This window comes from Uloborus diversus, chromosome 5 (genome assembly GCF_026930045.1).
Source record: "Uloborus diversus isolate 005 chromosome 5, Udiv.v.3.1, whole genome shotgun sequence".
NCBI lineage: Eukaryota > Metazoa > Arthropoda > Arachnida > Araneae > Uloboridae > Uloborus > Uloborus diversus.
Window position 1 is genome coordinate 102,319,918 of NC_072735.1, and position 27,998 is coordinate 102,347,915.

The 27,998-nt window shown below is 33.6% G+C and overlaps 1 protein-coding gene across 1 annotated transcript; it reads right to left on the minus strand.

Annotated features, from left to right (window-relative positions):
* Positions 1–89: 89 nt before the first annotated feature.
* LOC129223052 (potassium channel subfamily K member 16-like) lies at positions 90–27,034 on the minus strand. The gene is made up of 6 exons (XM_054857616.1): positions 26,992–27,034; positions 26,182–26,361; positions 24,738–24,902; positions 22,999–23,334; positions 5,487–5,734; positions 90–311 (listed from the first exon to the last, which is right to left on the minus strand). Exons 1-6 carry the CDS (start codon positions 27,032–27,034, stop codon positions 90–92), a joined length of 1,194 nt encoding a protein of 397 aa, XP_054713591.1.
* Positions 27,035–27,998: the final 964 nt, after the last annotated feature.

A 27,998-nucleotide genomic window follows, 5' to 3' on the forward strand; every position in this document is an offset into this window, starting at 1 on the left:
CAAATCTGTAATTTAAAAAAATACTCTTTCGAAAACATTGATGACTTTTGTTCCGTAGAGATAACAAGCCCTTTGTAATGAAATAACATTTAATATTTCACCAGTGTCTTGGCATCTAGTGTTGCATATTCATCTAACGGAAGCTCTGTTTGTTCGTCTTCCAAGTTGATTGAGCTAAGTTCTTCGTTAGTTTTTTCTTTGAGGCTATCCAAGATGACATTGACGTTTTTCAAAATTTCTGGTGTAACATGATGCGGGTTTTCCAAACAAAGTGTCTCGAAATCTTCCAAGTCCTTCCAATTTTCAAATCCCTTAGGTAAAAAAAATAATAAAAATACAATAATTTTAATATCGTACCAGCTAATAAATCATCACTAGTGTCAATCCGAAATCAGGGTTATATTTCTAACAAAATAAGTTACACAGCCATATATGGCCGTTGGATGGTAAAGCGAGGTAAATGCAAATTTTCCAAATTTTGTGATCTATAGTATTTCAGATATATTGTACAAGCTTGTTTATTTGACTAACGTCGCTAAAAATAATGCACGAAAAGAGCGACAAATACCAACATTTCTCTATTAATAGTAGGTATTTAACCCAAGTCGCGTTTTTTTTTAATTTCAAAAAACTAATTTCTGCAGTCATTGAACTTTACCTTCCCCCTGCAGTAAAGTCTTTAAAACATACTTTTATGATTAAATACACGGCATTCTGACCGAAATGTGAAAAGTCAGTTCAAATTAAAACGTGCAAGTGTCAGCGTGATTCAGTATTATCCATCTGACATGCAAATTGCAGGCATCTATATGAATCAGGGGTGTCAATATGACAATGGCGAAGTTCTACCTTTGGCTTTGTGCCAAAAGTAGAACAGCAAAACTTATGAACAAAATCTAAAATCATTTCTAATAAATCGAGGTTCTTTTTTTTCTCTCCTTAGTTTGAAACAAATTGTAACGCAAACACTAAAAAAATTGTGTAAGGTTACCAGTATTAATGGGGGTAATGTTGCACGAATTCTGGAGTGCGAAGTGTCATTGTTTTAAATCTCAAATTGTTGGAGAAACCTAGCTATATGATTCCCACTTGTAGTCAATAGAATTCAAAGCATATACGTGAAGATCAGTATCAGTACAGATCTGGTAAACTTTTTCTTTGCAAAACGCCACCCTTATCTACTTCTTTGCATGACAACTTATCATAACCTTGCGGTAGTTAAAGCATGGTGTAGGACAGAAGGCTTTTGATCGTCGACGATGAACAAAGATAACTGAGTTAACAAATAAGAGATAGCATCACTAATGATTCTTCAACTCCAAAAGTGTGACAAGAGTATGAAAGAGAGATATTTTCCCCCAGTCCTATGTACCCTATGGCAACTAGTAGCTACTACCGAACTTTCGAGCCGTCATGTGACAAGTATATTACTCGAATGTACGAGGTGGATTTGGGTATCAGACCCGTAAAAGTAGTACATTAAACTAGACATTTAACTGGAAACCGGTTTCAAGGGCAACGAGCTCTTCTAGTATAGACGGGCAATTGTTGGAAACCACATGTACGCAACAACTTTTGCCCTAGCCCTGAATGCAAACAGCGTTGCGTCCGTGTAGACTACGCTTTTCCCCGTCTATTTCAAGTTTTGAGCCTTCAATGGCTGTCAGTGGCTTTTACTACAGAGTTGTGAATCTACACTAAACAATTTGTGTGAAATAACCAGTATTAATGGGTGTAACGTTTACACGAATTCTGAAGTGTGTAGTATCATTGTCTAAAAAAACTCGAATTGTAAGAGAAACATTGCACTATGATTTGCGTAGAACTCAAAGCGTTAAGCCAATCATCGGCGCAGAGCTGGTAAACACGAATTAACGAAGCAAAGGCCGGCCTTAGTGGTCGAGCGGTAAAAACGCTTGCTCTGCGACCTGTCTGTGAGTCTCGTGTTGTGGGTTGAGACATAGAGTGTTATTTCCTCTATAAGTGCAATAAAAATATCTTGTTTGTGTTTGGAAATAAATAAATAATTGGTGTATATTGGTTATGAAAGCGCGTGTACTTCATAAATCTATACATATAATAAAACAAGATGTTTGTGTGTGTGTGTGTGTGTGTGTTTGTGGCGCGCATCCTGGGAAAACGGTAAGGCCTAGAAAGATGAAATTTGGTACACAGGTGCAGTTTTTGCTGAAAATGTGCACCTCGGGCTTCGATTTTTGATATTTTAATTAGAAAAAAAGTTATTTAATGTTTTATGTTATTTTTATCACTTTTTAGTACTTTTGACCTCACAGATCCCGAACCAATCGCGCCAGACGGATATTTTTTATACTATTGTGTAGGAAATTTAATTTTAAATATGATGAATGAAAAAATTTTGAAGATAGAGCAATTTTTGTATTTTTTATAGATTTTTGAAAAAACTTTTATTTTACATTTTTTTCTGGGTTTAGTTTTTTTCGAAACCCATCCTGCGACAAGTATTGAACCCTCAATTCTAAAATTTTAGTCGGTAATAGTAAAAACATTCCGCCCCCTTCAGAAGAAAAAAGTTTTGAAAAATACGCAATAGTTTTTTTTTTACAATTTTTTTAATGGCAGAACACAACGCGAGCTGTTCGCTTGCCGGCTGATTCCGAGCTTACCTCATCACGTGATCCAACTGAAATCGTTTGCCTTCTCTTCACCTTTTTTTTTTTTTTTTTTTTTTGCAAGAGCTACTTTTTGAACACTACGGGGATCATAGTGTCTTTATTTTTGAGGGCTACTTTGGTTAAATAAATAAAGCCCGCGATTTTTTGCATGATCTTCGTTTCGGTTACGAATTGGCGGTTAGGTTAGGTAGATACAGAGATGGATAGAGGTTGAGTGGACAAAAAATGTTTTTGTTTTCGAATTAATACTTATATAAATAAAAAAAGATTGTACTGTAAGGAGGTAGACATGCGCAGATCGTATAGATTGATAGATAAACAAACATAGAGTTCGATATAGCAGATGGACAGCAAGAAAGAGGCATGCCCGTCATTTAAGGAATTTCAACGGGGTGTCAGTGCCCCCCCCCCCCCCCCACACACCATGACTTTGAAAAAACAGTGCTTTCACATAAAAGTGGAAGTGCTTTTTGTTATTTTTCGACAAAATTTGCATGAAGAGTACGTCGTTTGTGTCTCCCCCTCCATTAAAAATATTCCAAACGACGGAACTGGAGATAGATCTAGAAAATATTTTATTCAAACTACTAATGATATACATAGATATAGATTGATTGATACCGCCACGAAATTTGTTTAAGCAGCCGCCGAAGGCGGCAACATCGGTGTAAAAAGGCGAATGATAATATTGAGAAAAAAGAGAAAAACATTGATTAATACCGTTGCTAAATTGTCTAAGCAGCCGCCGAAGGCGGCAACTCTGGCGCAAAAAGGCGAATGGCGTAAAAAGGCGGACCAGCTGGTCGCCGCAGGCGGCTAGTAATAAAATAAGATGTTTGTGTGTGTGTGTGTGTGTGTGTGTGTTTGTGGCGCGCATCCCAGGAAAACGGTAAGGCCTAGAAAGATGAAATTTGGTATACAGGTGCAGTTTTTGCTGAAAAAGTGCACCTCGGGCTTCGATTTTTGATATTTTTATTAGAAAAAAAGGTATTTAATGTTTTATGCGTTTTTCTGCACTTTTTAGTACTTTTTACCTCACAGACCCCGAACCAATAGCACCACACAAATATTTTTTGTACTATGATGTAGGAAATTTAGTTTTCAATATGATGATTGAAAAAACTTTGATGATAGAGCAATTTTTGTATTTTTTATTGATTTTTGAAAAAACCTTTATTTTACATTTTTTTCTGGGTTTAGTTTTTTTCGAAACCCATCCTGCGACAAGTATTGAACACTGAATTCTAAAATTTTAGTTGGTAATAGTAAAAACATTCCGCCCTCTTCAGAAGAAAAAAGTTTTGAAAAATACGCAATAGTTTTTTTTTTACAATGTTTTTAATGGCAGAACACAACGCGCGCTGTTCGCTTGTCGGCTGAGTTCCGAGTTAACCTCATCACGTGATCCAACTGAAATCGTTCGCCTTCTCTTCACCTTTCTTTTTTTTTGCAAGCGCTACTTTTTGAACACTACGGGGAACAAAGAGCTTTTATTTTTGAGGGCTATTTTGATTAAATAAATAAAGTCCGCGATTTTTTGCATGATCTTCGTTTCTGTTACGAATTGGCGGTTAGGTTAGGTAGATACAGAGATAGATAGAGGTTGAGTGGACAAAAAATGTTTTTGTTTTCGAATTAATACTTATATAAATAAAAAAAGATTGTACTGTCAGGAGGTAGATATGCGCAGATCGTATAGATTGATAGATAGATAAATATAGAGTTCGATATAGCAGATGGACAGCAAGAAAGAGGCATGTCCGTCATTTAAGGAATTTCAACGGGGTGTCAGTGCCCCCCTCCCCACACACACCATGACTTTGAAAAAACAATGCTTTCACATAAAAGTGGAAATGCTTTTTGTTATTTTTCGAAAAAATTTGCATGAAGAGTACGTCGTACCCCCTCCTTTAAAAATATTCCAAACGACGGAACTGGAGATAGATCTAGAAAATATTTTATTCAAACTACTAATGATATACATAGATATAGATTGATTGATACCGCCACGAACTTTGTTTAAGCAGCCGCCGAAGGCGGCAACATCGGTGTAAAAAGGCGAATGATAATATTGAGAAAGAAGAGAAAAACGTTGATTAATACCGTCGCTAAATTGTCTAAGCAGCGGCCGAAGGCGGCAACTCTGGCGCAAAAAGGCGAATGGCGTAAAAAGGCGGACCAGCTGGTCGCCGCAGGCGGCTAGTATTGAATAAATGAATGATTAAAAGTAAAAGCGGAAAAGAAGAGAAATAACAAGAGATTTGCAGCATGATTTTTTTAAGGAAATTTCAAGCAATGTAACCTACTAATTTATTTTCATACTTTCAATTTAAAATGTATAGAAATAAATTAGTTCTTTATCATTTGATATATCTGAATAATTTCAGCAATTGAATTTTAAGTTTTCAGCATAAGTCTACTTACAATTAAAAATGAGTATCCGTTCAAGACCGTCAGATGAAAATTTAACTTGTGCTAATGTTTAACCTTTCAAGCAATTAATCTGTAAGCATGCAGAAAATTTTGGTGTAGCCTAACGCAGAAATTAGTGAGACGTTACGCTACAGTTACCAAAGTCGATCCTTCCACAAGCACCAATATCATCAGTTTAGTTACTCCAGAGAAGTGGAGGCAGCTAAGCTGCCACCGATTTTATATAGTAAGGTAACACAATTTTTTACAGTGTTATACTACGCAAACAAGACTACGCAAACCATACTACATCTATGATGAGACCGTAGGCATTAATCCCGAATCCTCGAATTCATGCCCTAACCACGTGCCTTAACCGCATGTTAAGTATAGAAACATTCGCTTCAAAAGGAAAATTACCTTAGGTGTATATTTAGCCAAATTCCAATTCAATTCTGCCATAAAATTTGAAATAGGTTTTATCTTGGCTTGAGCTTCTGCCATCTTTCTACACTTACTTTCAATGCCAGTAAATATAAATTTGCTAATATAATACGATATGCGGTCCAGCATCGATGAAACAAACGTCACACCAAAAATTATCCATGAAGACAGTGTCAGCAAATATGGGGCATAAAATACATTATTTAGATGATGCGATGTCAAACCTAAAACACAATTTTAAAAAGTATGTGTTAGTTAATCAAATTCAAGAAATTTCAAAATCAATGTTTTATAGAACTAAGTTTTGCTAAAAGTAGGGAAATGAGGGGCAAAGTGAAAAGTTGTGATGACTAAACATTTAAAAAAATGATAAATTGGAAATTTATTTTGAAATTTACAATGCATAAAGAAATAACATTCTATTTTTCATTAAACGTGCATTGAAACAATATATATATACTTGTTTTTGCAGTAAATTTGCGCCTTTAAAAAAAAAGGTTAAACATTTTCATTTTTTTTCTTTGGGGCAAAGTAAAAAATAAAATATTTGTGGAACGAAACATTTTCTATTCAATTAAAGAAAATATTTTTAACCAAATGAATCAGTAAATAAAAGGTTTAATGAATAAGTTAAAAGACTATGAAACAATGAATTGAAAATTAAATTGGTGAATTAATAGAGTGAAACCTGTGTAAGTTGACCACTTGTGGTGCACTACTTTAGTGGTCAACTTAAACAGGTGGTCAACTTACAAAGGTTGATTTATATTATGAGGGCTAATTCCGTGGCCGGAAAAAGCGGTCAACTTCACAGGCTTTACTGTATATGAAAAATAAAAATTAATGTAAAAGAGTGAATGAATAAGAAAATAAGTAAATGAAGGATTACATAAGTGAATTACTAAATGAAGGAATGTAAAAGAATGAATTAATAGATGAATGCTTAAGTGATTTAGTAATTGATTGCACGAGTAATTAAAATAAACTATTTCACTTTGCTCCATCCACTCTGCCCCACATGTACTTGACTGAGTGTTAAAAATACTTAAAATACAAATAAGCTTAATATTAACTAAATAAGTACTTCACAGAGCATTAGAAAGTCTCAATTAGTATTTAAATCGTTAATACATAACAATAACTTTCCTTTTTTATTGTATCAAAATTAATTCTTAACTTGCAACAAAATATTCCAATATGAGTATCATTTTTTTTAACTGAATGCAACAACATTATCATATGCTTTAATCTTCGGTGGTATTTCTTTCCTGACTGGAGTAGATTAGGGCCATTCCACGGAAAACGGTAATTTTGTCCTGCACATGACCTCTCATACATATCATTAAAAATAATACTTTAACATATTAATGAGCAATTTTTTTTTCTGCTTAACAAATTACAAACTTATGTGTGATATCTTAAGCAAAAATTTCCATCGTTACCCTTTAAAATTATTATTTTTAAATGAAATATATGAACTGTGACGTGCGGCACAATCGGTTGACTTTTCCGTTGAATGACCCATTACATGTGCTACTATATAGTTAAAATATTACCAGATAGGTTGCGCTAGAAGCAGAGTAAATAATTCACCAGTTCACTTTGCCCAACATTCCCCTACTTAGATCTCAATGAAAGCTAAATTTTAAAGTTATATTACGCTTTTGAAATAATAGAAGCAAATGATTTAAAGAAAATGTGTTGTGTGTGTTTCCTCTTTCATTTTTCTTCCTACTACGCTTTTTTCTTTGACATATTTTCTTAACAATAGCTTTTACCAGGTTAAATGCGCATTTGTAGCTGAAAGCATAATATGTTAAGGGGCAGTTCGTATTTTGCACTTTTTGGCATCCTCCCTCCCTTCTTCCCTCCTTTAACACAAAGTATCACACTTCGGATTGCCCCCCCCCCCTTCCTCCGTCAAATCGTTGCATTATATATTGATAGCCCTTAAACCTTTTGTTATTCTTGCAAAAAAATTTACTTAAATCACTTTTCTATCTTTTGATTTTTATACAATTTTAACTCTTGGTTTTATGGTTATAAGTAGTTTCTAAATAATTTTTGAGCTTTAAATTGGGCAAAATGTTCCTTTTTCCGACAAAAAATTATATATATATATATATATATATATATATATATATATATATATATATATATATATATATATATATATATATATATATATATATATATATATATATATATATATATATATATATATATATATATTAGGGTGGGCCGAAATAAGCCGAAAAAAATTTTTTTTCGAAATCAATTTTTGGATAGCGCGCAAAAGTTGCGTAGTGAGCTAGTTAGCACTCACAAAAAATTTCTTGGATATTAAAAAATATCTAGCCGGCGCTATTTGACATTGAAAAACCGTAAAAAAAGAGAAAAATGAATTTTTGTCGAAATTTTTTTAAAAAACTAAATTCCAAATATTTTGCTGGAATGCACCGAAAATGTTATATAATGAGCCAGTTCGAGCCCATAAAATGTTTCATTGATTTTAATGAGCATTTAACCGCTCCTTTCCGACATCAAAAATTGGAGAAAAATGAAAAAATATTGAATTTCTTTAAAAACCAATGTGAAAATTATTTTTCAAAATTAAATCATAGATTAATTAATTAAATAGCACTTTTAATCATAGTAATTATTATCACTCAATAGTATCATACATTTTCTAGAGTTACATATATAGATAATAAAATTTTAAAAAAGAAATCTTCAAATTTGATTTATAATACCTCAAGCATAATGAATATTATTTTTTGGAATAATATTGTCCCTTGTTATCAAATAATGGAAGTTCTTTCCTAGCATGAAGTTTTGCACGAATGTATCCATCTCGTGCAGTTTCACCACGAACTTTTATTGCAGCTTCGGTTATTAGTTTCACACAACGTTTCACAGCTTGCGTGTGACAGGGAAATTTCTCGAAAGTAAACTCTGTAGAATGTTCTTTGCACATTTCTTTCCATTGTTGGTCTTTTAGATGCATTGTAAGAGTTGGCTCTGTTACAACACAGTTTGCCCAATCAACTAAATCAACATAATCAACGGCTTCAAAATTGAGTTTAGGACGCTCAAAAAATCGTACACCATCCGAGCTCTTCGTCTTCTTATTTCTAGAGTTCAGAATGCGCCTAACAGCTAATTCCCGAATGTGTTTTCTTGAGTCAAACAACATTGTCAACAGTAGCTGTTCAGGATGAGCGAAATATGCATTACTTGAGAGAACTTTGAAAATTATCTCCTTAACGTTGTCTGGAAACTGCCTTCCAAGAGAAATCATTTTCCAAAAATGTTGGGCGCCGTACTGGCAGTTCGGTTTTATTTTTATTTCAAACCACATTGGAGCATAAACTAACATTACATACTTTACAAGTATTGTAAGATTTTCTGATGGAGTTGGAGTGCCTATATACAAGCGTAACAAATGGTTTGCAGTTGTCAGCCATCGCGCTCGACTGACTGACTTTGCCTGGGCTACTGTCAGCCACGCTTGAAGGACAACTGACCATCTTTTACGGCAAGACATATTCTATACAAATATTGTTGTTAATATTAAAATTTTTTATATCTTCCATGTCCAAAACCAGAAAATTGCAGTCAATTTTATCAAATTTGACCACCGGATTTTTTTACAATCTCTATGAAGTTGTTCGATAGCTCCAGAATATGAATGTGGCCACTTTGTGCAACCGTCCAATTCCAGTATAAGATGCCTCAGTGGCAACTCATTGTGGACATTGGACGCAAGAGAGGACCCCTTTAATTGCTTAACTCCCAGCTGTGGAGGTGTAGAATTACAGCATTTCTTAAAGAAGAATACTTGCGTTCAATTCATTAATCAGTTTAAAGGACTTCAGAGGATTCACATTTTTTTAATACTCAAGGGCTCTATTTGTCAAATATATATAAAATAGTTATAAAATAAACTTAGGAATAATAGAAGTAGTTGAGCGCCGTTTATTATCCCGAAGAAACTACTGGAACCAAAGATTAAAAAATTAGCATCTTATGTTAACTATTTTTTTATTTGAGTGTGTGCATTTTTTAAAATTGGCGTACAAATGTCGCATGAAATTGATTGAATTTTCACTGTTTTTTTTCTAGGTAACGTATTGCGTAACATTTCAGTACGTACTTACTTATTTCGAAACTACTTTTATTTTATTTTTTTTTCATTTTTCCAATGTTTCAGTCTTAGGAGCGTAGCCAAATATTCTACGAAATGTATAAAAATCTTTGAGGATTTCAACTAATGCACTGACAGATACTTCTAATGTTTGTTGAAACTAGCTTCAAACTTTTATTTTTGCCTCCCCCCCCCTTTTTTTTTTTTTTTTTGAAAAAAGTGCATTTTTGTCCTTTTTTTCAGTTTTTCAAGGTCAAATAGCGCCGGCTAAATATTAAACAAATTTAGCGAAATTTTTTATGGGTAATAACGGGTCCATATAGCAACTTTTCCGCACTATCCAAAAACAGATTTCCAAAAAAAGTTTTTTCGGCCCACCCTAATATATATATATATTAAGAATGTGGATTAAAAATAATTAAATTGAGAAGTTAACTGCACACTGTTATAACCAGAGGTTCCAGACGAGTGAATATATTCCCCCTAAGGTGAAAGCATGGTGACCAAGGGTGCCATACTGGCCAGGAAGTAAAGCAGAGGTGCGAAAGTAGCAGACAGTCGTAGACAGGGGTGCCAAAACAGCAAGCAATCTCTAAATGACTTGCTGGCGCATGCGCTTCCGGCATACATTCACCATTCAACCACTTCAATATGGCGGACGAATGATAGGTTGCACTACGCGTGGCTTCTACGTCTTTCACATTGAATGAAGTACACTATTGGATTAAATCTCAACTTTTGCAGGATAATTTTTTAAAATAACAAGTAAGTACAGCTTTTGATCACTTTGTAGCTTTTAGGGCTTTCAAACATAGTTAAAAGTATGTTTAATGCTTTTCAGTTACCGTTAGTCCGTTACGATACCGTAGTACCGTTAGTTGTTTTTTTTCAGGTTACCGTTACTGTCGTGAAAATTCCATCATTCACACACAAAACGCTACTAAATGTATCTATCATTATTTTCTTGAGTACTCGATAAGCAACATTTAATCACCGAAATAGTAACCGCAATGATATTTTCAATAATCAACAAGTGAGAACCTAAATAAAAATGATTCTTGTGCTTTGTGTAGCGAGCGCAAAAAATAAAAAAGAAATCTCTCTCCGTCTATCTTTTTCTTTTGCTTTTTCGTTCAAGTGTTAGAATTATTTTCTGTTAGCGGTTATTCGATAGTGTTAGGAAATCTTTAGGTTTCTTTAAATTTTTAACTGTCGAAAAATTTTATGCGCATTTTATTTTATTGTTATTTTGATTGAAATTTTGAACGTTTGAGAAACGATTTTGTTTTTCCGTAACTTTAATATCCCAGAATATTTTTGGCTGTTCATGTAAATAATTCATAAGTACATCTACACTTTACTTTCGGTGCGTTTGATCATTATTAAATGATCATTAACTTAACTATGATTATTCAAATAATTACTCGTCTTTAACTTTAAATATATTTGTGATAACTCTTTGATAACAAATAAAGTCTGTAGATATTTATTGTTTTATTCATTTTTAATATTACTTTGTAAAAAAAAAAAAAAAAACTCATCAGTACGCAGAATTTTTTCACAAGTTTTTTACCGCCCCGAGAGTTATTGTAATTATTATTATTTATTTTATTTATTTTTAAGAAAAGGATAAAAATTTCACAGATCCGCAGTGTTTTTCATTTGTTTTTACCGACCCGTGGGTCAAAAGAGGTTGAGAAACACTGATGTAGAGAACGACCAGATGAATTAAAGCAATGAGCACTTCTTAACTATGTTGAAAACTCTGAAATATGGTCAAATGCTGTAATTACAAGTTTTAATCATTTCCAGTACTGAATTCATGCAATGTGAAAAGTGTGCAAAACGTAGACTATCATGAATCAAAACAAAACTATTAAAAAAAGAAAAATACACAACTGTATTCAAAAACGCACACAATACGGGGGAGGGGGGGAGGATCTACAGTAAGGGTGCCATTTCTCTCTCCGAAGGTTCATTCTTTTCACCCCGGCTGCCTATTTTTTAAAAGGTGCCTGTTTTTCACCCTAGTTAGAGGTGCAATTTCGGCTCCGTATTAGGTGCCGCTGGTGAACAAGCGTTTCACCCCTGAAAGGTGCCGAATGCAACCTGTAGTTTTAACAGTGCATACGCAGTTAAGAGCCATTATTTTGAAGTTCAGACAAGGTGTGGCAGTGACCATTTTTGATTTTTCTAATTTTTTTATATGTCAAAGTAGGTCATGAGAAGTGAACATTCTGAAATTTTTAGCCTTCCAAAAAAAATTGTTTCGCTCGTTAAAAATTTCCAAAGTTTGAGGTTTTTGCGGCGCTTTTTTAGAGAAATTCTAAAAGTCGCATTTCAGTGCGCTTTAGTTCTTTACAGAAACACTACCTCACGATTATGTTTATAGTTATTGGTTGTACTGTATCTAGTGATGATGACTTCATAGTTATTTTGGTTGGGGGTTGTTGCTTTCTTCAGATAAGGGGTCGCACAGTATGGATTTTATCCGTTTTCGCGCAAGTTTAACCTGCGTTATTTCCCCCTAAATGCCACCCCCTGAAAAAAATGTGACATATACTGAAAGTTTATAGTATGAAGAGAGTAAATAGCACAAAATTTGTTTGAGGTTTAATATTTTTAGGCGAAAAATGCCCTGATATTTTTCAAATTTTCAAAACTTGTGCTTTTTTGATCGCAATTAACTCAAAACAGCATCACTAGGAAAAAAAAAAACCCTTTTATTATGGTACCTGGCTATGTGTAAAACATCAAGAAAAAGAAAATAGCATGGGATCTCTTCTTGTTTTCTAGAAAATAATTTTTTTGTAGCTCATTTTATGCGGTTCCTCGTACGTAAAACGCGTGTCTAGTATGCTGATTAGATCTGCAAAAACTTAAAGGATGTAGTAAGAATGTATATATATGTGTATAAGAGAAAGAGAAAAAGACTAGCAATACTTTATTTTTCTGATTTTTACAAATTGATGGTATTTTAAGTGCAGGTAAATCAGAAAACGATAAAACGATATCATATATATATATATTTATTTATTTATTATTGATTTACCGTATCAATCCCAAAATAATTCTTTCTTATTTATGTCCATAGCAGTGGAAGAAATTTCAAGAATAATATCTGCTTCACTTTCCTCTAAATGTCTGTTTTCTATGTCATCTTCAAATACCTGTTCAGAGTTCTGTTTCTTATGGTCTTGGTCAGGCATCTACCAGTCAACAAGGAGAAAACAAAGAAAACATTTTGTCAATCTCATGTGAGGGGTGGGCTCTCCCAACTCGTAAAAGTACACGATTTTCAATGAAACAAAGAGAGTTTCTTTAAGAAAAGTTCCTTTATGGTAGGAAAACCGGGAGAAATCAGACGCCCGACCAAGTAGAACATGCAATGAGAACAAAGATGATTGAAGATATAAAAATATTCCAAAAGAACAATATCTGACAAAAAGTCAAATTCAAGCTGCTTTTAGCCGATATACAAAGCAAAAAAATAAGCAAATAATACTGATTTATCAATAACCGACAGCCTTTTAGAGGTACTTGAAGATAATATAAAAAACAGTCATTTAGAGGAAAATGAAGCAGATATTGTTCATGAAATTTCTTCCATTGCTATGGACATAAATAGGAATGATAGGATAAAACGATAAATCAATATATATATATATATATATATATATATATATATATATATATATATATATATATATATATATATATGTCACGGCCAAAGCCCGAAGTACGGCCAGTTCGCGAATTGGCCAGCCATTTCGCGTAATACTTGCAATTATTATTGTATTTTCTACTTTGGCTGGCCATTTCGCGAACTGGCCGGGAATCCTTGGCCAAAGCCTGTAATGATAATGGCAGATCGGAGATTGACTGGTAGACGGCACATGTGTCACTTCCGGTATGACAGCGCTGCAAGTGAGAGAGACAGAGACTCCTCTACTTGTCCCCCGAATGGTTGCAAGACCTTCTGGGTTTAGGTGGGAGATGTGGAGTGACTAACGTTTATTTTAAAGCTTGAAAACTCCCAACACCAACGAAGATTATGTAATTTTGCTGTTTTTGGAACTTAAATATTAAAAATATATACCTGAAGAAGGTCCTGTATCTCGCTCAAAGAAGGGGCGATCCCCCCTCCCTTGTATCCGTCCTTGAGGAGGGATAAATGTTTATGCAATTCGAAATGTCATTCACTGGAAAAAAATTGTGTAAGATTACCATTATAAACGGGTGTAACGTTCACGAATTCTGGAGTGTGTAGTATCTCTGTTTAAAGAACTCAAATTGTTGGAGGAACCTTACGCTATGTTTCGTGTAAGTCCCACCTGCAGTCAGTAGAATTCAAAATGTATGCGTAAAGATCAATATCGGCACCGAGCTGGTAAAATCTTATGAGCGAAATGAAAACGGATCTTTGTAGCCGAGCAGTTCTCTTGCTTTGCGACATGTCTGTAAGACTCCCGTTGTGAGTTCAGACCCCACCCGGTGTCCTGGGTATTCCTCTAATAGTGCAATAAAAACGTCTTGTTTGTAATTGGTGTATATTGATTGTGGGAAAAAAAATGAACTTAATAAATATTGAATAAACGAATGATTGAAAGCAAAAGTTTTAAAGAAGACAAAAAACAAGGGGTTTCTAGCATGATATTTTAAAAATACTGTTATAACGAAATTTCAAGTATTTTCACCTACTAATTTACTTTTGTACTTCCAATTTAAAACGTGTAGAAAAAATATTAATTGGTCATTTAATGTACTACCTGGTTAATTTAAACCATCAAATAGTTAACTTGAAGTATAAGTCCACTTACAGTTGAAAATGAGAACCAGTTCAAGAAAGTCAAATGAAAGCTTAAATTTTGCTATTGTGTAAACTTTCAAATAATTTATTTGTAAGTATATAGAACATTATGGTCTAACCTTACGTAGAAATGAGTGAGACGCTACGCTATAGTTATATTACCATGGTGTAACCTTCCACAAGCGATGTGGAACTTTGCACCAGTGATATCAGTTAAGTTACTCCAGAGCAGTAGATGCAGCTATGCTTCCACCAAATTTAAGGAGTAAGGTAGGTTACACAATTGTTTTTTATAATGTGAAAATTCACAACTTGTAGTAATAAGTGATGGGCTTTACATTACGTAATTGTTTTCCTCATTTGAAATTAGTAAAATGAGCTATTAAAGCAGAATACTTAAAAATCAGTAAAATCTACTCATTTTTGAGTACATGTTTTGATAATAGAAATGTTAATCTAATCCTCACGGTATAGTAATAGCCTGAAGATTATATTAACGCCCTTTATTATAATCATGTTGTGTATCACATAATTATAATAATCACGTTGTATATCACATATCATACGTTCACTGAATAATATCTATTATGGCTTAAATATGAGAATAGAATAAGACGAGATCATATTTTTATGCATTACAAGCTTACTTTTCACACAGAGGTATCATTTATATTTGAGCTTGTTTCTGGACCAAGTGTACTTAAGATAAAATTGTGCACCGAAGTACTCATTTCAAAATACTTCATTTTTAAAAGTTTATGAAAACAATCTGCTCTTCATTTCTTTCTTCCTACTTTGGCTGATCGTTTCTAGCCACTTCGCGAATTGGCCGGCCAAAGCCCGAAATCAAGAAAATTTCGGGCTTTGGCCGGTAAGTTTTCAGTAATGCTGGCCAGTTTGCGAATTGACTGGCCAATTCGCGAACTGGCCAATTTCGGGCTTTGGCCGTAACATATATATGATATCGATTTATGTTTCCTGATTTACCTGCAATTAAAATACCATCAATTTGTAAAAATCAGAAAAATAAAGTAGTGCTAGTCTTTTTCTCTTTCTTTATACAAACATATATACATTCTTACTATATCCTTTAAGTTTCAGCAGATCTAATCTGCATACTAGACATACGTTTTACGCACCAGAAAACGCAGAAAATGAGCTACAAAAAAAAAATATTTTCCAGAAAACAAGAAGAGATCCCATGCTGTTTTCTTTTTCATGATGTTTTACACATAGCCAGGTACCATAATATATAAAAGATTTTTTTCCTAGTGATGCTGTTTTGAGTTAATTGCGATCAAAAAAGCACAATTTTTGAAAATTTGAAAAAATCAGGGCATTTTTCTCCTTAAAAAAAATTAAACCTTAAGCAAATTTTGTGCTATTTACTCTCTTCATAGTATACACTTTCAGTATATGTCACAATTTTTTTCAAGGGGTGGCATTTAGGGGGAAATAACGCAGGTTAAACTTGCGCGAAAACGGATAAAATCCATACTTTGCGATCCCTTATCTGAAGAAAGCAACAATCGCCAACCAAAATAACTATGAAGTCATCATCACTAGATACAGTACAACCAATAAATATAAACTTAACCGTGAGGTGGTGTTTCTGTAAAGAGCTATAGCGCACTGAAATGCGACTTATAAAATTTTTCTAAAACAGCGCTGCAAAACCTCAAACTTTGGTAATTTTTAACGAGCGAAAGAAAATTTTTGGAAGGCTAAAAATTTCAGAATGTTCACTTCTTGTGACGTACTTTGACATATAAAAAAAATTAGGAAAATCAAAAATGGTCACTGCCAAAATTTCCGTTTTTTTTTTGTCTGAATTTCAAAATAATGGCTCTTAAAATCGAAGTTTTTCATGCTTAATTTACATTTTCAAGGTAACATTGTATCCCATGTTTGTTGAATTGTAACTTATAAAGAGTAAAAGACTTATCCGTGTACAGTGAAACCTGTAAAGTTGACTACCCTTGTAAGTCGACCACCTGTTTAAGTTGACCGCTACTATCAGGCACAGAATTATATCTTTATTATATAAATCAACCTCTATAAGTTGACCACCTGTTTAAGTTGACCACTAAAGTAGTGAACCGTAAGTAGTCAATTTACACATGTTTCACTGCATAAATTATTATGTTTCCCGATTCTTGGACTTTTTCCAGCGAATCGAATTTCTGTAAATCTTAACACAATAAGTGGTTCGGGTACATTACGTTTAACTTGGAGTAACAGTTGTGCTTCTACAATGCAAAGTTAAATATTTATTTGAGCATAATATTTCAGTACATTAATAAAAAATATGGTCAATCGCTCAAATACAAGGAATATACACAAGAAATATTGTAGAAACATTTAATTCACCCAGGAAACATTGGTTCTCTGGTTGAACGCTTAGTGAGAAAATGGATCTACGTGAATACGATTAAGGGTTGTAAGTAATCCAGGCACATTAAATAAACAGCCTTATTCGAACAGCCTCTTCGAAACAGTATAACTTCGACGGAAATGATGTATATGCATAACACCAACAATGGAAATTAGGAGGCATAAAACTGTCCAATGCACTGCTAGAAGTAGATAAACAAAATAATGATTTGTGAGAGCTGAATCCTGTTGAAGCAATAAATGATGATCCCAGGAAGAAAAAAGCATACTAATACAAATCCTATGGTTATGTCTTTCCACGTTGATATTCATACAAGAAAAGATAAAAACCAAGTGTATTTAACTTTTAAAACATTAATAATAAGTAGTATAATTAGCCCTTTAAGGACTGTGGGACATACAGTGGCTCCCCAAAGTGTTCGTACATCTACGACTTTCAATGAAATATGACCCTACTAATTGGTTAGAAGTAATCTTTCGGAATAGGTATTTACTTATAAGATCTATGATCAATTTTCAACAAAACTACATGAATTTTTAAAGAAAATATTAAACCTTTTTTTTTTAAAAATCAAAAACGAAAAAATGCCGGAAATTTTATCTCACAAAAGTCTTTGTACACTTTAAGAATGTCTATATATTATTAAATAATCTAACTTTTTATTAAGTTATTAATTAGTAGAATATCATGCTGTATCAACAACACTTTTTAAACGTCTGGGAATAGATTTCATTCTTTTTCCTTTCTTTTTTTGCGTAATTTCTGAGTAAGTGTTCAACCACACTTCGAGTCTTACTGTTTCTAGATCTATTTTCGTTCTAAAGTCCTATTCTCGTAATCTAGCGTCCATATATATCTAAATATGTTACATTAAGCTCAAATCTGGGAGATTTAAGCGGCATTTTCTAACCTTTAGGGCTACTTTTGAGGCACTAGACGCAAATGTTTAAAACCTTGTGCTTCTTATCGCTGTCTTGATAAAAAAAAAAACAAAGTTCTTCCGATAACCAAATTTTTGGCCAAGAGTTTTAAATGGTTTTTAAAATATTTAAATGAACACTATGATTTATTATTTCATTAAAAAAATCCAAACTACCAAGTCCTGATGCTGATATACACCCTCACAAAGGAAAACCTTCACCTTCCTGATTAACTGGTGCAACTAAGTTCTTAAGATTAAGTTCCTAATGTTTTCTTCTATTCACAATTATACAACAATTTAACCAAAAATGTTGAATTTATTTTTATCCGTAAGTAAGACGCAAATTCAAAACGTTTTAAGCTTATTTATCATTGATTTTGCGACGAAAATTGTAAGCTTTCTGTTTTTCGCACAGCCAAGAAAATTTCTGCGGGAAGAGGTTCCGCTTAATCCAGCTAATCAGAGAACTTGGCGAACAATTTTAGGTGAAAATTAAGCGCAAAATTTTTCACTAAATTCTGCAGATAACATTTAATAGCACTCAAATGCGTATTTTTCATAATTTTTTTTAACTGTACATCTCCGATCACGCTTTGTCATTTTTTCCGGTTGACCTTTTCTTACCTTGTTTTCGGTCCGATTCTTTTCTTTAAAGCATTTTATCAAGCACTTTACTATGGAATGGAAAAAAAAACTAATTTAGAGACATTTGAAACCAAATCACCACTATTGTGACGAATACCAGTCATTTTAAAGTAATAAGCACAATATTAAGGAATAAATAAACAAAAATTTAAAGCCAAATACCTTTTAAGGGTCAACGGATTGCAAAATAATAAAAAAACGACATAAGATAACTTTAATCTTGAATTTATTCGAAATTATTTGAGTGTACGATGACTTTTGTGGCGTATTATTGCTCTGTCATTTAATTTTTTGACTCATTTTAAAATGAAGATCCGTCACTATTTTTAAAAAACTACAGGGTTTTACTTAGAATGACATAGGAATGATGTGAAAAAGTATTGAACTTCATATTTCAATTCAATTTCGCATTATTTTGGTTTAACTAAAAAATTTCAAAGTGTACGAACACTTTTGGGAGCCATTGTATGTGGCTCAATTATTATTTAATGAATTATCGAACGCAAATGATTTACAAATTAGGGTTGCTTAATGGAAGTGGGTCACTGAGTTATGTGGGTCACCCCCCCCCTAAACTGAAATAAGTATACAGCTTTTGTACGTTTTTTTAACCTTAAAATGTCATATTGTATAACAGTGATTCGTCTTGCACATATTAGCGCTTCATTTAACTTTTTCAGAGTCATAGAACTTATGTGAAATATATATATTTTTTTAAAGAAAATGTTTGGGGGACTTCAAGCATTATTTTTCAAAAATATGTTTCAAAGTAAGTTTTTAATACAATTTGAAATAATCATTAAACTTTTATGTATAGTTTTACCTTAAGTGAAACTGAAATAGCAACTTTTAACCAAATTATTTTTGATAGTGTCTAAAAAGAGGGGCTCCACTAACCCCGTAAATTTAAAATATTGTGCGTTTTCCATGCGAAGGCACTTAACTCCGCCTTCGTCAAGTGGTACACGATGATTCTATTTCGCTGTTTTTGGCAGAGGGTATATTTGGATCATATCAATTTGTCGTAATAGCTGCAGTTTGTAAAATGTGGGAAAAACGAAAGTAGTAACCGACCAGCGAAGCAAAAAATCTGTATAGATGAAATACACAATAATTTTGAAGATCAAGTGGAATCTGATTATTAATCTGCAAAAACTGAGAAAACAGGAAATTATCTGTATTTGTGAAACTTACATTAAAGAAAACCGTAAAATATTATATAACTAAGTTTGGAAGTTGATGATGCAAGTGAAAAAAAAAAACACTGCTTAGTTTTCTGGCAATAAAAATTGCGATACTTTTTATCGGCCTGATGCAGATAATGTACGAATTATCACTGATCTGCAATGATTCTTCCTTAGCCAACTTAAAATAGAAGCTGTTATTCAGAGTAGTTCTAATTTCTTTATCAACTAATAATATCGGCCTATTTACCAAAATTGCTCTTAATCAGTTGTATTACGTTTATTCATTTTTTGAGCAATCACGATTGCTTATTGCTTTCATTTGACTGTTTTTGGCGTGCTATCATTTTATTTTCCCACCGCCACGCTCCGCACCATCACCGTCGACCGGCTCCTCACGATGCTGCACCTATAGCGAAAACCGTCTCCAGGTTGCATCCATGTCCTACACACACGCGCAAACGTACACAACTACGCACACACACACACACAAACACATACACACACACATACAAACACATTAACACACGCATACATACAGACACCAACACATACACCCAACTACCCACACATTCATACCTGCACACAGACACAAACACATATGCCTACACACACATACACATACCGCCCCCCCCCCCACACACACATTCATACACAAAACTACCCACACACTTAGGCCAGCACACAGACACAAACACACATGCCTACACACACATACACATAACCCATACACACAAACAGATACCCCCACACACAAACACACACGCCTACATACACAAACTCGTGATTGCGAAACACATAATTTTAATTCAAGATGTCGAAATCCAAATAAATTTTTATTTTTTTATTTTTTAAAAGATTTTCCAGTGGAAAAAAAAAGAAAACGAAGTCTAAGGTAATTTGTTTTTTTACCCTAAAGAAACATTTGCAAACGGTTTTGCCATTGATAAAAATAATTTATTTTGAAGCAAATATTTTTTTTTTCTTTTTTCTCTTGAAAACGACCAAAAAAGTTTCTTGAAGCTGATGTATTTATTAGCTGTCTTTGAATTACTGCGTTTACTTTAATTGTATATTTATTAATTTAAAACATGTTTAGGTCGAAACTATATGTTGGAAGATTTTTTATTTAAAATTTTGCTCTTATTTTCGTTGTATGTTACATTCTGTTGTCTAAAAAGTATGCCCCTAAATGTTAGGTAAAATAGCTCAATTTAAAGAGTTCCCAATAGAAAATCCCTTTTCAGTTGACATTTACTAAAAGAGAAACCCTAATAAATACAAAATCTGAGTTTGATATTAGATTCTCTACATCATCATTTTTTTTTATTTATTTTATTTTTTTTTATTTTTATTTATTTATTTTTTTGTTTATTTATTTATTAATTTTTTTTTGCTTAAGAAATGCATATTTTTTGTTTGACGTCAGTTTTAAACATTAAAAAGACTATGTTCGCCATTAGCCCACAGCCTCAACTTATTGAGAAAATAGTCTTTTTATACTAGAAAGATGATATTTTTAGACGGGAAAAATGTCTCGCTCGGTTCCAGAGGAAACGTCTTGTTTCATGTACATTCCAGTTAAATAAATGAAACTAAGAAAAAATAAATGTTGACGAAAAATAGCCTTGAGTTCTAAAAATATGGCTAAATAACAAAATCCAGTCACAAACAACAAAAATTAAAGTTTCATATCAAAAGAGACGAGCTGATGTGTGCATCACATGACTTCCTTTTACTCCAATTTAATGTCATTTTCTAATTATTGGCAGTTTTAATGTGATTCAATAGTTTACTCTTTAAATATCACCAACAGCGGCCAAACTAAAACCAGATTTAAAAAAAAAGAAATCGCCAAATTTGTTGCCAGTTGGCGACAAAACTTGGCGTCCAAAAGACTGGCGATATTTTGCCAAGTGTCCGTCAAATTATAACACCACTTGAATTTTCATCGAAATTAACAATGATTTACCCACAAAAAGGGGCAAAACACTCCCTTTGGAGCATACGAATGCAACCAAAAAGGGAGGTGCACAACTAGACCCCACTAGGAATCTAAGTAATAAATTTCAAGTTTCTAGGACATTCCGTTCTTGAGTTATGCGACATACATACACACATACACACAAACGCACATACATACGTACATACAGACGTCAATTGAAAACTCGTTGTAATTAACTCGGGGATCGTCAAAATGGATATTTCGGGTGTCTGTACGTTCCTAGACATATATCCACGTGTGGTCGGGTAGAAAAATAAGCTCAACATTCATTCGGGGTGAGCAAAATGGAAATTAAGGCCGATTTTTGAGTGAAAATTTTTTCGCGAATACAATACTTCCTTTTTTGGAAAAAGGAAGTAAAAATTTTAAAGTATATTTCTGAGATGTGGATAGCGCCTTGTGTATTATTGAAGAACAATGGTAGGTACTTGAGTGTCTCCAATGAAAGGGATGAAGAGATTGATAGCATCCCCAAAGCTCTGCAATAATTGAAATTGTCCTCATTAAAAATGGTTTCAAATGGAAGTGTTTCCGCTGCTCTTCTATTTTAGCTTTAATGCTTCTCATTGTGATACCTACTTGTTGTTGGTCACAATTACAAAAAATCTTCTGCACCTTGCAACTGAATAGGAATTTCTAGCCTTTTGATTAATAAAAGGTTTTGTCGTGTTTTTGATGTTGGCTTTTTAAATGTCATACAGGAAAAATCTTTACCATTTGTTGCATCTGAAAATCGTTAATTCAGTGGTGCAAATGATTGCAAATCCATTGTTTGGAGTTACTAAAATATGAGTCTATCAGTTAAGCTGTGCTCATTGGCATCATCATCATACAACCAATCCAATTTAATTTGATACATGAAATGTTTTTGCTGAAATAGCATCCCTTCCGACCGACCGACTTAGAAAAATTATTAAATCACGAAAAGTTTTTTTTTAGGTAAGAACAATTAGACCTTTCGCTAGGTATTAAAATCAAAATAGTGCAAAACTCAAGCTGGAGGTTTTTTTTTTTTTTTTTTTTTTTTCAAAATTCATATTTTAAAATGTGTCTAGAAAAGGAAAATCGTTTTTTTTTTTTTTTAAATGATTTGTGTTCATTTATGCGCAAAAGATTTCGACTATATAGCTTTCATTTTCCTTATTTCTCAATTAGTACCAAATCAAACAATGATGATATTAAACACAAATTCAAAGCCAATTGTTATTGCTCAATTCGAATTAAATATTTGTAATCTTTTCTTCACATTGAAACCAAAATAAAATTTACTACAACACGAAATTTTGCAAAAGTTCCGTTGCCAATTTTTATCTCATGTGACGTCCTCTTTTTTTTTTTTTCAAACAGAGATAACTATATTAACTATATTATGTTACTTACCTGCAACCAGGTCACCAAGTCCAATAGTAGAAAGTGACACAAAACAAAAGTAGAGGGCTTGGGAATATGTCCAGTACTCCATAGTTCTGAATAGCACGCTAGGTATGAAGAAGAAAAGCGAGATCCACAGACCGTAGTAGAATATTCCAGTTAAAAATTTCCCCCACTGCGTCGGGTTTAATAACAGTTTCGTTTTCCTGAAAATCCATCTAAATCCTCCATGGAACTTCAGCCCTAATAAACGCATGAGCACCGCATGGAGAGGTATTCCTAGAAAAATGTATATGATGCATACAACTTGCGCGATCTCAGAACTTGGAGCTGTATCACCATAACCTAAAAGTAAAAAAGAATTTTTGCAAACTTCAAATTAAACGAGCTGATGTGCGCCTCACATGACTTAATTTTACTCCAATTTAATGTCATTTTGCCATTATTGGTAATTTTAATGTGATTCAATAGTTTACTCTCTAAATGTAACCAACAGTGGCCAAATTGAAACCAGATTTTAAAAAAATCGCCAAATTTTAAGACTGGCGATATATTGCCAAGTGTCCGCCAAATTGTAACATCACTTGAGTTTACATCAAATTAACAATGATTTCTCCCCAAAAAGGGCAAAAGACCCCCTTAGAAACACCCGAATGCAACCAAAAGGAGAGGTGCACAACTAGATCCCACTAGGAGTCTACGTATCAAATTTCAACTTTCTAGGACATACCGTTCTTGAGTTATGCAACATACATCCGCACATACGTACGTACATACAGACGTCACGAGAAAACGCGTTATAACTAACTCGGAAATCGTCAAAATGGATATTTCGCGTTCCTGTACGTTCTTAGGCACTTTTCCATGTTTTGTCGAGTCGAAAAAAAAAACTCCACATTCATTCGGGGGTCAGAAAAATGGAAATTAAGGTCGGTTTTTGAGTGAAATTTTTTTTGCGAATGCAATATTCCTTTTTTTGTAAAAGGAAGTAAAAATGAAGTGTGCTGTAACATATTTTTAACCTTATTTTGTTTGATAAAGATCGTTAAAGTTTCAATCTGTGCTCCTTTTTCCTTTGCAATAGCTCATCCTAATTCATTAGTTATATAGTAAGTTTTTTCTCCTAAGAAACAATTTGTTCAGTGCAGTTTTGTGTTCATGACAAGTTTCATGGGTTTTCGTTTCGTTTTCCTTTCGCTCAGGTGTATATTCGCATTTTGGAGGAGAAATTGCTTCCTACTATCCGAGATCATTTTACTTCAGTTCCAAACGTCTTTTTCCAGGATGATTCTGCTCCGTGCCATAGGGCAAAACTGGTAGCAAAGTAAGAATTTAAAAACCTTTATTCTGCCAATCAGACTTAAATTGACATGGGGTTCAGTAATTTTTTTCTCTAAACTCAATCGCAGGTTCAGAAATGAAAAAATGAGCATGGCGTCAGCAGTTTGCCTTGGCCCGGAAACAGCCCCGATCTACGTAAACAATTATCGGATTCCTACTGTTAAATGTTTATTTCATAAATTTTACGGAATTTCTCATGCATTCATCGCTAATCGTTCGACCAAAACTTCTCACATAATCCCATTGTTGTGAAAATGCGAGGGTGATGAATTTTTTTTACCAGCACTGTAGAATGAAATGACTGATTGAACTAACATCTATAACCAATCAACTTTGATACACTGGAAAGTATCAAAAACGCTAGTTGGAAAGCGGTACAATAAAATACGACATAATTATGTTCTTACCAACAGTTGTAATTAATATAACGGAGAAAAAGAATTTGTCGCCAAAAAAGTTCTCCAGTTTGTCATGCTTTGTGGTAGAATTTTTTAGTTCTATATGTTTCATCTTGAAGGCAGTAATTGTCTCAGTATCACTGATATTCTCCGCACTTGCTGCCAAAATTATACCTGAAAAATATGGAACATAACTATGCATTTTGGTTACTGTCTATACCAAAAAAAGGACCCATGTATGCATTTTTTAAAACATTTTATTTCGATATTTAATCAAAAATTTAACTAATTTCATTTGATTTGTTTTCATATATCTGTACCTCGGAAGGATACAACACTATGTCCATTTTCATAACCTTACAGGAGAGTAGTTTGAACCACTGGTGTTATATCACTCTAAGAGAATGTGGACTCGGTGTTCTTTTAAAATACGCTATATCCATTAATTAATAACTGATTTTGGACATAGTGCTTTATGCCTCGAGGAAATATGAGAAAAGTTGATTTTAACTCTGTAATGTCATTTTGGAAAGAAATGGACATAGTGTTGTAGCCCTCTGAGGTACAGATGTATACAACGCGTCGCCGTTTAAAAGGCAATACCTCTGTTTTCACATCCATTAGTCCCAAATGCATAATTCCAATTGTAAAAATGGTCTAAGTAAGATACAGATTTGAAATATTTAAAATTTGATGAAAAAAAAAGTCAAAACAAAAACAAGATTTAACGTTTTTTGTGGCTTATAGATCTTTAAAATTTTATTGAGGGAATTCGCCAGCATGAAAACACAATTCGAACGCAAAACATATAACAATGGTACAAACTAACTGACGGTGTTAAGGCTTAATGTCTGCATAACACAAAACAGTCTTTTTTTTTTAATCACCTCTATCTCTGGATGTTTAACATTCTACACATTACTTCACGAACCAGATTTTAGAAACGGAACTCCTTTTTATATTTTGTCTTTTTTTCCTCTTTTTTTTTTGCTATTATATTTAAATTAAAACAGTTGGTTTGTATCATTTAATAGTTCCCAAAATGTGTCAAGTCATATTACAAAAACGACTAAACTGAGCAGTTAGCTGATTGCATAGGATTTAATTTATTTGACCTCATTACTGATGTTTAATAGCAACGCTATACATTTGTTTTGCCCTCATCTATATACAAAATGATAAAAGTAGCGAATATTAAGTTCGATTAGTTCTGTCGTGGGCAAGTAAAAGGCAGTAACTGCAATTTTTTTTTATTTATTTATTTATTTTGCAATTTTAGTATCTATTGTACGTTTACTTTATTGTGCAAGCTTGCATATTTGGTTTCCGCTGAAAAAAAATGCACGAAAAAGCGTCATATTCCATCATTTCCCTATTGTTAATATTGAAATCAAAATGCGTTTATTCAAATGATCTCGAAAACTCGTTTCTGCAGATACTGTCATTTACTTGCCCACGTCAGAGTTATTATTAACAAGTAGATCTAATTTACTTCGAGCCAGGCGCAAAATATCCATATCCCGTTTTAGACTCTCCACCTCATTTTCTCTTTCAATCATGACAAATAAACATCCACCAATGATGAGGTATGCCACATACACAAAAAATACAATAATCACTTGCTTCTTGAAGGCTGGAAAACAATTGAAAACAAAAGATAAAAAATTAATTTGAATTTTGACATATTGAATTCAAATTATGTTTTTCGCAATCACGAGTGTGTGTATGTAGGCGTGTGTGTGGGGGGGGGGGGGTATGTGTGTTTGTGTGTAGGGGCTATGTGTATGTGTGTGTAGGCATGTGTGTTTGTGTCTGTGTGCTGGCATAAGTGTGTGGGTAGTTATGTGTATGAATGTTTGTGTGGGTGGGTATGTGCATGTGTGTGTAGGCATATGTGTTTGTGTCTGTGTGCAGGCATGAATGTGTGGGTAGTTGTGTGTATGTGTAGGTGTCTGTATGTATGCGTGTGTGTATGTGTATGTGTGTATGTATGTGTGTGTATGTGTGTGTGTGTGCGTGCATGTGTGTGTAGTTGTGTATGTATGCGCGTGTGTGTAGGACATGGATGCAATCAGGAGACGGCATTCGCTATAGGAGCAGCCGGTCGACGGTGATGGTGCGGAGGGTGGCGGTGGGAAAATGAAATGATAGGACACCAAAAACAGTCAAATGAAAGCAATAAGCAATCGTGATTGCTCAATAAGCAAATGTAATATTGAAATGTGAAGAGATTTTTTTGCAATGAAGTATAAGTTTAACACACCGGTAGTGGCCAGAGCTTCAGTAGTGTAAACTTCAAGGTTCATATTTGAAAAAATAGGACTCCAAGTTTTCCAGGGGATGCGCTTTTGAATATATTGAGAGACCTGGATTCGTTATTTTAACATCAAAACCTTGAAGTGGCCACATCGAAAGCTCTGACCACTACTGGTGAGTTTCCCTTACATGGTCAAATACCTTGTGTTTCATAAAATACTAATATTTTTCCAAAAAGAAATAAATAAATAAAAATTAAATTAATTTTAATTCTGATATTTTGAATTCAAATTATGTATTTCGTAATCACGAGTTGCGACAGTACCTTATTCATTGGAGTTATTGTTTCTAGAAACGACTCCTGTCCCCCAAGCTTGCCCCTCCTCCTGGGTGGTTACGTGTGTATAGTTGTGTGTGCATGCATGTGTAGGCTTGTGTGTGTGCATAGACCTGTGTATATGCGCGTAGGCGTGTGTGTACCGGACATGGACGCCTGCGACCAGGAAAAGCGGATAGCTCACGACCGGGGGACAGCCGCCGCATCGCCTGCAGAGGCCGGTGGGCGGTGGTGTTGCAGAGCCGCTGATCCAAGCTGAAAAAGGAACCACAACGTCAAGAACGGTCAAATGAGAACAATAAGCAATCGTGATTGCTAAAAAAACATAATATTTCATTAATGTTTCAAATAATGTAAAGAAACATTTGATGTCTTGTTACTAACATGTAAATAATAATGAAATTAAATAAATTTTGTGTACCTTTTGCGCATTATTCACAGCGAAGAAATATTGATCTAAAACTCGTAATACTTGCGTAAACGAAACTAAAACATAGCTTAAAATTCCATTTATGTTATATGAACTATTTACAAGTTTTCTATCCTCTATAGTAGGAAATTTATTTGTTTAATGCTAAGAGATTATTAGTTTCAAATTTGTTACCATCTTTACTAATATTATAAAGAAAGAGGGCGGATTTTTGTGTGTTTATATGTTTGAGGTAATCTCCGGAACC